This window comes from Babylonia areolata, chromosome 33, assembly GCF_041734735.1.
Source record: "Babylonia areolata isolate BAREFJ2019XMU chromosome 33, ASM4173473v1, whole genome shotgun sequence".
NCBI lineage: Eukaryota > Metazoa > Mollusca > Gastropoda > Neogastropoda > Buccinidae > Babylonia > Babylonia areolata.
The window spans coordinates 15,116,041-15,126,610 of NC_134908.1; the positions used below are offsets into that span (position 1 = coordinate 15,116,041).

General features: G+C 46.8%; 1 protein-coding gene across 1 annotated transcript in view; it reads right to left on the minus strand.

Moving 5' to 3' along the window:
- Positions 1-899: 899 nt before the first annotated feature.
- The window catches only part of LOC143276883 (uncharacterized), an 11,441-nt gene continuing 1,770 nt past the window's right edge, over positions 900-10,570 (minus strand). Inside the window, exons 2-3 of the mRNA XM_076581540.1 lie at positions 9,021-9,378; positions 900-4,688 (exon numbers count right to left, since the gene is read on the minus strand). Of these exons, the coding sequence (XP_076437655.1) occupies positions 3,575-4,688; positions 9,021-9,310 (1,404 nt within the window). The 5' untranslated portion in view covers positions 9,311-9,378 and the 3' untranslated portion in view covers positions 900-3,574. The remainder of the gene's footprint in view (positions 4,689-9,020; positions 9,379-10,570) is intronic.

Sequence of the window (10,570 nt, forward strand, 5' to 3'; positions counted from 1 at the left end):
TACTTTCACAGGTTCTATCACAAGACCAACATACACAGGTTCTATCACAAGACCAACATACTTTCACAGGTTCTATCACAAGACCAACATACACAGGTTCTATCACAAGACCAACATACTTTCACAGGTTCTATCACAAGACCAACATACACAGGTTCTATCACAAGACCAACATACTTTCACAGGTTTTATCACATGATCAACATACACAGGTTCTATCACATGACCAACATACTTTCACAGGTTCTATCACAAGACCAACATACACAGGTTCTATCACAAGACCAACATACTTACACGGGTTCTGTCACATGACTACCATACATACACATGTTCATCACAAGACCAACATACACAGGTTTCATCACATAACCAACATAAATGATGAACATAATTATACAGGTTTCAGCACCCAACTAACATACTTAAAGATCTTTCATCACACACCCAACGTAATTAGTATTTATCACGCGCCCATTATGCCTAATAGACTGAGACCGATTTTATCACACGCCTAACATACATACAGAGCTTTTATCACGTGCCCAACATACTCACAGAGCTTGTATTACGTATGGAGCTTTTATTACTGCTAACATATAACTTTTACAACCCATACCTACAGACCTTGTATCACGTCTAGAGCTTTTATTACTGCCAACATATAACTTTTACAACCCATACTTACAGACCTTGTATCACGTCTAGAGCTTTTATTACTGCCAACATATAACTTTTATAACCCATACTTACAGACCTTGCATCACGTCTTGAGCTTTTATTACTGCTAACATATAACTTTTATAACCCATACTTACAGAACTTTAATCACACGCCAAAATAGTTATAGAACTTCTATCTCACGCCTAATGTATTTTAGTACAGGGCTTTTTAAAAAAAATCATATACTTATTGAGCTTTATCACGCACGTGACATACCTAAACAACTTTTATCACATTCCAACAGAGATTTATCATGCACCCAACATATTTATTAAGCGTTTTTCACGCAATCAACATACTTACATTGCTCAAACTTTTAATTATCACATGCCCAACACATATTCTGAACTTTCATCACGCGGCTAACATACGTGAGCTTTCATAGCTAACATACTCATAGAGCTTTTATCTTATATATTGTGTATATGTATGTATGTATGTATATGCGTGTGTGAGGGCATGGTGTAAAGAAACTTTCAGCTTATTCATTCTACCCTCAATAAACCGTTTGTCATTTTTATTTATCACATTGACTACTGACACACACCGCTAGTTTGCTGTAGAATTCAGCACAACCCACCAAACTTTTATCTGTTTACTGTGGCGATAAAACTGGACAGACGGGTCCCTATGAGTGTGTGTGTATGCGTGACTGAAACCTCAGTAATCGAATGACACAGGAAACGAATGATGAGCGCCTAATCAGTGGCAGCCGTCAGTTGGCTCTACCCAAGTAGGCAGCCTGTTGTGCAACTTACTCTGTGTTTGTCAGGCACTTAGAGCTTGGTCTCCGACCAAAGGTAAGGCGCTATATGAGTATCCGTATTATCATCGATATCGTTAAAAATGACTCCGGCTGTGCTTGTAAAGCTGCGCGCTAAGAGCTTGGCCTCCAACCGAAGATTCTTCTTCTTCTTCTTCTGCGTTCACTCGTATGCACACGAGTGGGCTTTTACGTGTATGACCGTTTTTACCCCGCCATGTAGGCAGCCATACTCCGCTTTCGGGGGTGTGCATGCTGGGTATGTTCTTGTTTCCATAACCCACCGAACGCTGACGTGGATTACAGGATCTTTAACGTGCGTGCTTGATCTTCTGCTTGCATATACACACGAAGGGGGTTCAGGCACTAGCAGGTCTGCACATATGTTGACCTGGGAGATCGTAAAAATCTCCACCCTTTACCCACCAGGCGCTGTCACCGTGATTCGAACCCGGGACCCTCAGATTGACAGTCCAACGCTTTAACCACTCGGCTATTGCACCGCCGTCGAACCGAAGATAAATCGCCACATCATCGTGATTATTAACCATGACTCCGTGTTTGTAAAGAGCTTCGAGCTTGGTCTCCAACAAAGGATAGACGCTGTATAAGTATCCATATTATCATCATTATCAACGAGGAAGGTGGCAGAATGGTTAAGACGCTCAGCTGCCAATACAGAGAATCCGTGAGGGTGTGGGTTCGAATCCCGCTCTCGCCCTTTCTCCTGAGTTTGACTGGAAAATCAAACTGAGCGTCTAGTCTTTCGGATGAGACGATAAACCCAGGTCCTGTGTGCAGCACGCACTTGGCGCACTGAAAAAGAACCCATGGCAACGAGAGTGTTGTCCTCTGGCGAAATTACGTAAAATGAAATCCACTTTCATAGGTACACAAATATGTAAGCATGCACTCAAGGCCTGACTAAGCGCGTTAGGTTATGCTGCTGGTCAGGCATCTGCTCAACAGATGTGGTGTAGCGTGTATGGATTTGTCCGAACGCAGTGACGCCTCCTTGAGAAAGTGAAACTGAAACTGAAACTATCAACAATAACTCTGTAAAGCGCCTAGAGTTTTTCTCCGATCCGGAAGATAAATCGCCATGTCATCGTGATTATTAACCATGACTCTGTGTTTGTGAAGTGCTTAGAGCTTGGTCTCCGACCGAAGACAATGCACTATCACCTCACCTGAGGTCCATAACTACAGAGTAGTCCTTGGGGGAAACCTGAGGACCGCAGACGCAACCCCCCTTCTCCATCTGTCTCTGTCAGAAGCCTCCGGCAGCAGCTCACGTGTATGAAGTCCGGTCCATTCTTTGATGTTCTCATGCCAGTTCTTCCGCTGTCTTCCTCTTCTTCTCCTGCCCTCGATGGTGCCTTGCATGATTGTTTTGGACAGACTGGTGTGTCGAGTGTTGTGCCCAAACCATATCAGCTTGCGTCTCTTCACAGTTGAAAGGAGAGGTTCGTGAGGTCCAGCAAGATTCTCAATTCTGCTCCGTACATGTTCATTGGTCCTGTGCTCGATCCAAGAAATTTGAAGGAGTTTCCTCAGGCATTTGTTCTCGAAAGCCTGGATCTTCCTTTCAGTTTCGGCCGTCAGTGTCCATGCCTCGCAACCATACAGCACAATGGAGACCACCAGGGCTTTGTAGAGTTTTCCTCAAGGCCTGACTAAGCGCGTTGGGTTACGCTGCTGGTCAGGCATCTGCTTGGCAGATGTGGTGTAGCGTATATGGATTTGTCCGAACGCAGTGACGCCTCCTTGAGCTACTGATACTGATACTGATACTGAGAGTTTGAATTTTGTGGAGAATCTGATGTTACTTTTCCACACTCTGTTCAGTGTGGTCATGGCTGCGGTGGCTGTGCCAATACGAATTCTTATTTCTGCTTTGCTGCTTCCATCCTTTGTCAGGGTTGCTCCTAGATATTTGAAGTTTCCGACATCTTCCAGTTGTTCTCCGTTCATGAAAATAGTGGCATGGTCCATGTTCACGCTGTTTACCATGGTTTTAAGGCACTATATGGATATCAATATCATCATCTCACTGAGGATAGGCACTGTGTAAGCATCAACACCATCTTACTTACTGTGGCGGTAAAGCTGAATAGACGGCCAGTTCTCCGGGTCCTCCTCAACCTCCAGCCACCAGTGGAGGAACGGGCAGAGGAAGCTGAGGCCCCAGTTCCTGCCCAGCACGGACCTGAACCTCCCCCCCAGCCCCCTCCCGTCCCGCACCTCCACCCCCTTCTTCAGACTGGTGGCCTCGAAAGACGTCACCCCCTTAACAATCAACGTCAGGTGCTCCATGACAAAGTTGAACGACAACAGAATGAAGTAGAAGAGAAGAGTCTGCACGCACATGTTGACGCAGACCCAGCCTGGAACGAAACCCAGCACCCAGCGGATCACAACCACGGGCGCCAGAAGATCGAACCACCTCATGACAGGCCACATGTTCTCGTACAAGTAAGGCAGCGCATGCGCGGTGGCGTAGCAGCACGAGAAGCAAGCCCACACCGCGAAGACCAGGAAGTGACGCTGGTTCTTCCAGCCTACGCAACTTCCGGCGAAGTAGCAGTGGTGGTCGCGCTTGAGGACGCAGGTGTCGCAGACGGCGCAGTGGTGACACCTGGGGGGCCGCATTACCTGGCAGGTGTAGCAAGGAATCCAGGACCAGTAAGAGAAACTGGTCTTGTCCTTCGGTGGGTTGAAGGGCGGCTTCCATGGTGGGTCCTTTCTTGGGTTGGACCTTTCTGTTTGTTGTTGTTCTTCTTCTTCTTGCTGCTGCTGTTGTTGTTCTTTTTGTTGTTGCTGCTGTTTTTGTTGTTGTTGTGGTGGTGGCGAGGACAGTCGGTGATGTTGACCACAACCTCCTCCTCCTTCTCCCTCCTCCTCCCCCTCCTCTACCTCCTCTCCCCCAACCCTCGCAGTCTCCCACTCCCCCCTCTGCCTCTCCCTCTCCCTCCCCATCCTCCTCCCCCTCCATCTGTGCCTGAGGAAGGCGGAGTAGGAGGAATCAACGTAGCGGATGCACAGCCAGTTTCCCATGGTCTGCACGTACAGCACGACCATCAGCACGCGCTGCGCGAGCAGCACTGAGGAGGGGTGGTGACGGTAAAGGGAGGGCATCACCTCCACCATCCCTATCCACCAGGTGGCGCTGATGGTGAAGAAGTAGACTGGGACTGCTAACCTGGACGGGGAAAAAAAACGAAAGAAAAAAAAAAAAAAGAAAAAAAAAAGAAAGAAAAAAAGAAAAGAAAAGAAAAGAAAAGAAAAAAAGAATGAGTGAATGACTAAATAGATAGATAAATAAATAGATGATTGAATAAGTGAATGAATGAATGAATGAATAAATGAATAAATGACTGACTGACAGACAATGAATAAACTAGTGACTGATGAATGTATGAATGAATAGATAAACTTGTAGTGACAGCCTTACAGTACTGAATAAAATGAATGAGTGAATGAATGAGTGAATGAATGAATAAGTAACTAAATGAATGAATGACTAAATCAGCGAATGAATTGATGAACGAATAAATGAATAAGTAAATGAATGGGTGAAAGAAAGAAAGAAAGAACGAATAAATGACTAAATAGATACATAAATAAACAGACAAAAAAAAAAAAAAAAAAAGAATACACGAGTAGATGAATAAGTAAATGAATGAATGGATGGATGGATAGATAGATATAACGAATGAATGAATGAATGGATGAATGAATGAAGAGGGTGAGATAGAAGGGAAACAGGAAGCAGACAGACAGAAAGACCGACAGACGGACAGTGGGAGACCACGCGACACACAGTGCAGGTGTCAGTGTAAGGGAAATAACCGTACATTTTCATCGACAGCTGAAATATCAGTTACCCCCCTTCTCGTCCCCATATAATTCCATGAGGCACATGCACATGCGTGTGTAACTCGCTGGTCTATTTCGAAATGGATTATAGATGTGTTTTCGTCCATTATACACTTTCGGTCGTACAGTTCCATAGAATTCTTTGCAAGCTGGTAACGTGAAAGAAGCGCAGAACTAGAGATTGTCTTTCGTAGAATAATGACTGAAGCTGTTTGTAATCACTCAGTTACACTTTCATCTGTCACAATTATTTTCGCGCGTCCAGCTTTTCGTAATCACGCATGTACACACGTTCGTGCATGTGCGCGCGCGCAACAGACAAACACATACATTCTGGACACATGCACACACATATACACACAAACACACACACATTCTGCACACACACACACACACACACACACACACACACACACACACACGGCTGAGCTTGTTGCTGTTATACAAGCTTTGAACTACTTGGTGAACCATCAAATAGTTTACTTGGAAATAGCATTCTTTGTTGATTCTAAATCAGTACTTTATGCTCTAGAATCATTTAGCCTTGAAACAAGACCTGACTTAGTTATTGAGGCAAATCATTTGGTACATTGTTTGAGGATTAAATAGACTGAGGTCGGTTTTTGTTGGGTACCTTCTCATGTGGGCATTCATGGCGATAAAACTGCTGATAAAGCAGCTAAAAGAGGAGCACAAGATTCAGAAAATTCGACAAAAATACATGTCCGTCTTTCAGTAAAAGAGGCATTCACTCTGTTAGATAAATCAGCATGGGGTCGATTTCATAAACGATGGAAGGCAAAGAATTTAAAACAGAAAGGGACATTATTCCCCGAGAATATTATCAAAGAAAAGATACCGAATCCATCAGCTTGCTATACAAGATTAATAACCTCTCTTACGTATAAAACCTGACGCGCTGAAGACAAAATATAGTAAAAATGTTATAAGCGTCTGTGGTAAGCAGTTCAGCTTGCATCATTGTTTGTTTCACTGTCAGCAGTTACGTACCTTCTTGCCCAAGTATTTAAAAGAAAATAACTATTCTGCAGTTGATTTTTGGAAAGTTATTTCTGACAAGGTTCTTGTAGTAGAATTTCCAAAGGCATTAGTTCATAGCCCTATTTCTACATTCCTTTAATGTACTTGATAATTATGTTAATGGTTTTAGTTATTATTATCATTATCGAGTTGTTACTGGTTATCTAATCTCATGCAGAGTGATGGCCTAGAGGTAACGCGTCCGCCTGGGAAACAAGAGAATCTGAGCGCGCTGGTTCGAATCACGGCTCAGCCGCCGATATTTTCTCCCCCCTCCACTAGATCTTGAGTGGTGGTCTGGACGCTAGTCATTCGGATGAGACGATAAACCGAGGTTCCGTGTGCAGCATGCACTTCGCGCACGTAAAAGAACCCACGGCAACAAAAGGGTTGTTGCAGGCAAAATTCTGTAGAAAAAATCCACTTCAATAGGAAAAACAAATAAAACTGCACGCAGGAAAAAATGCAAAAAAATGGGTGGCGCTGTTGTGTAGCGACGCGCTCTCCCTGGGGAGAGCAGCCCGAATTTCACACAGAGAAATCTGCTGTGATAAAATGAAAATGAAAAAAATGTTAGTTACGCATTTCTTAGCCTGGTGGTTTTCTGCCTTTTTCTGTTTTATCCTGACGTCTCTCCCCCCCCCCCCCTTCCCTATCCTCCTCTCCCCCCTTTTTTTGTTCTTTGTTCTTTGTTTCTTTTTATCGTCTAATATCACTCATTGTGAAAAGACGCTAAACTAAAGGACGGACAGAGAGAAAGAAACAAATACACAATAAAACAGACACAGACACACGCACGCACACGAATACATACACATCCCCCCCCCCCCCCCCCCCCCCAGCACAAACTACACACATACAAACACAGATAGAAAGACAGGTAGAACAAACACCCCCCCCCCTCGCAAACATACACACACACACACACACACACACACACTCATCACCCCCTTCCCCCAAAAAACACACAACAGACACACATCACACACACACAACACCTAAACGCACAGACACAAACACACACACACACACACACAATATACACACAACACTTAAACGCGCATAGACAGAAACACACACACTACACACGGACACAGACACACACACACACACACAGCACAAACTACACACAGACACACACACACACACCACCGCCCTACGGACACACACACTACACATAGACACAGACACACACACCGCACAAATTACACACAGACACACACACGCCACCCCCCCCCCCCCTCACGCCACTACACACACACACACGCACCCACACGCCCCCCCCCACCCCACTACACACACACACACACGCCACCCCCCTCCCCCCACCCCACTACACACACATACACACACACACGCCACCCCTCCTCCCCCCACCCCACCACACACACACACTCACACACACACACACACACACACACACGCCACACCCCCTTCCCCCACCCCACTACACACACACACACACACACACACACACACACACACACGCCACCCCCCCCTCCCCCCACCCCACTACACACACACACACACCTCCACGAGTGATAATACAACTGCCAATCCGTCCTACCACACTGGTAACTACATACACATCTTCTCCCCTCTCCTGCCCCACCCCACCACCACACACACACCCCACCACCCTCCTCCCCCCACCCCACTACACACACACACACACGCCACCCCTCCTCCCCACCCCACCACACACACATACACGCCACCCCTCCTCCCCCCACCCCACCACACACACATACACGCCCCCCCTCCTCCCCCCACCCCACTACACACACACACACACGCCACCCCTCCTCCCCCCACCCCACTACACACACACACACGCCACCCCTCCTCCCCCCACCCCACTACACACATACACACACACACGCCACCCCTCCTCCCCCACCCCACTACACACATACACACACACACGCCACCCCTCCTCCCCCCACCCCACTACACACATTTCACACACACACGCCCACCCCTCCTCCCCCCACCCCACCACACACATACACCACACACGCCACCCCTCCTCCCCCCACCCCACTACACACACATACACACACACACGCCACCCCCCCTCCCCACTACACACACATACACACACACACGCCACCCCTCCTCCCCCCACCCCACTACACACATACACACACACACGCCACCCCTCCTCCCCCCACCCCACTACACACATACACACACACACGCCACCCCTCCTCCCCCCACCCCACTACACACATACACACACACACGCCACCCCTCCTCCCCCCACCCCACCACACACATACACACACACACGCCACCCCTCCTCCCCCCACCCCACTACACACACATACACACACACACGCCACCCCCCCTCCCCCCACCCCACTACACACACATACACACACACACACTCACACACACACTCACACACACACACGCCACATCCCTTCCCCCCACCCCACTACACACACACACACACACACACGCCACCCCCCACACCCCACTACAGACACACACACACACACACACACGCCACCCTCCTCCCCCCACCCCACTACACACACACACACACACACACGTCTCCCCCCTCCCCCCACCCCACTACACACACACACACACACACACACACACTCACTTCGCCATCAGTTCAGGCACCAGCAAACTTCTGGAGGAAGATCTGCCATTCGGCACTGTGCCGCCACTCGCTGACGACACTGATGATGATGATGATGATGACGAAACCGGTGACTTCAGTGGCAGTGACGTCTTCTTAGTGGTGACGCCAGCAGTGACGTCAGATCCTGTTTGCGGCTCGCCAGTGGACGACTCGGAAGTTCCTGCTCTTTTCATCTTTTGGACTTGAGCAGAAGTTGGAAGATGACGATGACGAGTGTTGTCATTTCTGCTGTTGTTGTTGCTGGCCATATTTCACCTGTTGTTGTTGTTGCTGGTGGTGGTGGTAGTGGAAATCGTCGATGGATTGTTATGTAGGTCTGTACAACAGAAAATATTTGATTTCCTTTTTTTATTAACAACAGAAAAACAATTCTATGCTTATAGATGAAGAAATTCCACGGAGTGATAGATTGCATGCATGAATCTGATTTACGTCACGTCACACTGTTGTTTAGAAAATAATAGAAATTTCTTCTTCTTCTTTTTCTTCGTTCGTGGGCTGCAACTCCCACGTACACTCGTATATTACACGAGTGGGCTTTTACGTGTATGACCGTTTTTTACCTCGCCATGCAGGAAGCCATACTCCGTTTTCGGGAGTGTGCATGGTGGGTATGTTCTTGTTTCCATTAACCACCGAACGCTGACATGGATTACAGGATGTTTAACGCGCGTATTTGATCTTCTGCTTGCCGTATACACACGAAGGGGGTTCAGGCACAAGCAGGTCTGCACATATGTTGACCTGGGAGATCGGAAAAACCTGCACCCTTTACCCACCAGGCGCCATTACCGAGATTCGAACCCGGGACCCTCATATTGAAAGTCCAACGCTTTTACCACTCCATACCTTAAACTAACGAACACAAGAAAGAAATGAATATCTCTCTACCTTAAACTAACAAATACAAAAAAGAATTGATTGTCTCCACACCATAAACTAACAAACACAAAAAATAATTGAATGTCTCTATACCTTAACAAACACAATAAATAATCAAATGTGTCTCTACCTTAAACTAACAAACACAAGAAAGAATTGATTGTCTGACAAACACAAGAAAGCACTGAATGTATCTACACCTTAAACAAGCAAACACAAAAAAGAACCGAATGTCTCTACCTTAGAGGAGTGATGGCCTAGAGGTAACGCGTCCGCCTAGGAAGCGAGAGAATCTGAGCGCGCTGGTTCGAATCACACCGGCCAGTCGCCAGTATTTTCTCCCCCCCCCCTCCACTTGACCTTGAGTGGTGGTCTGGACGTTAGTCATTCACATGAGACGATAAACCGAGGTCCCGTGTGCAGCATGCATTTAGTGCACGTAAAAGAACCCACAGCAACAAAAGGGTTGTCCCTGTCAAAATTCTGTAGAAAAATTCACTTCGATAGGGAAACAAATAAAATCACAGGCAGAAAAAAAAAAAAATAAAAAAAATGGGTGGCGCTGTCAGTGTAGCGACGCGCTCTCCCTGAGGAGAGCAGCCCGAATTTCACACAGAGAAATCTGA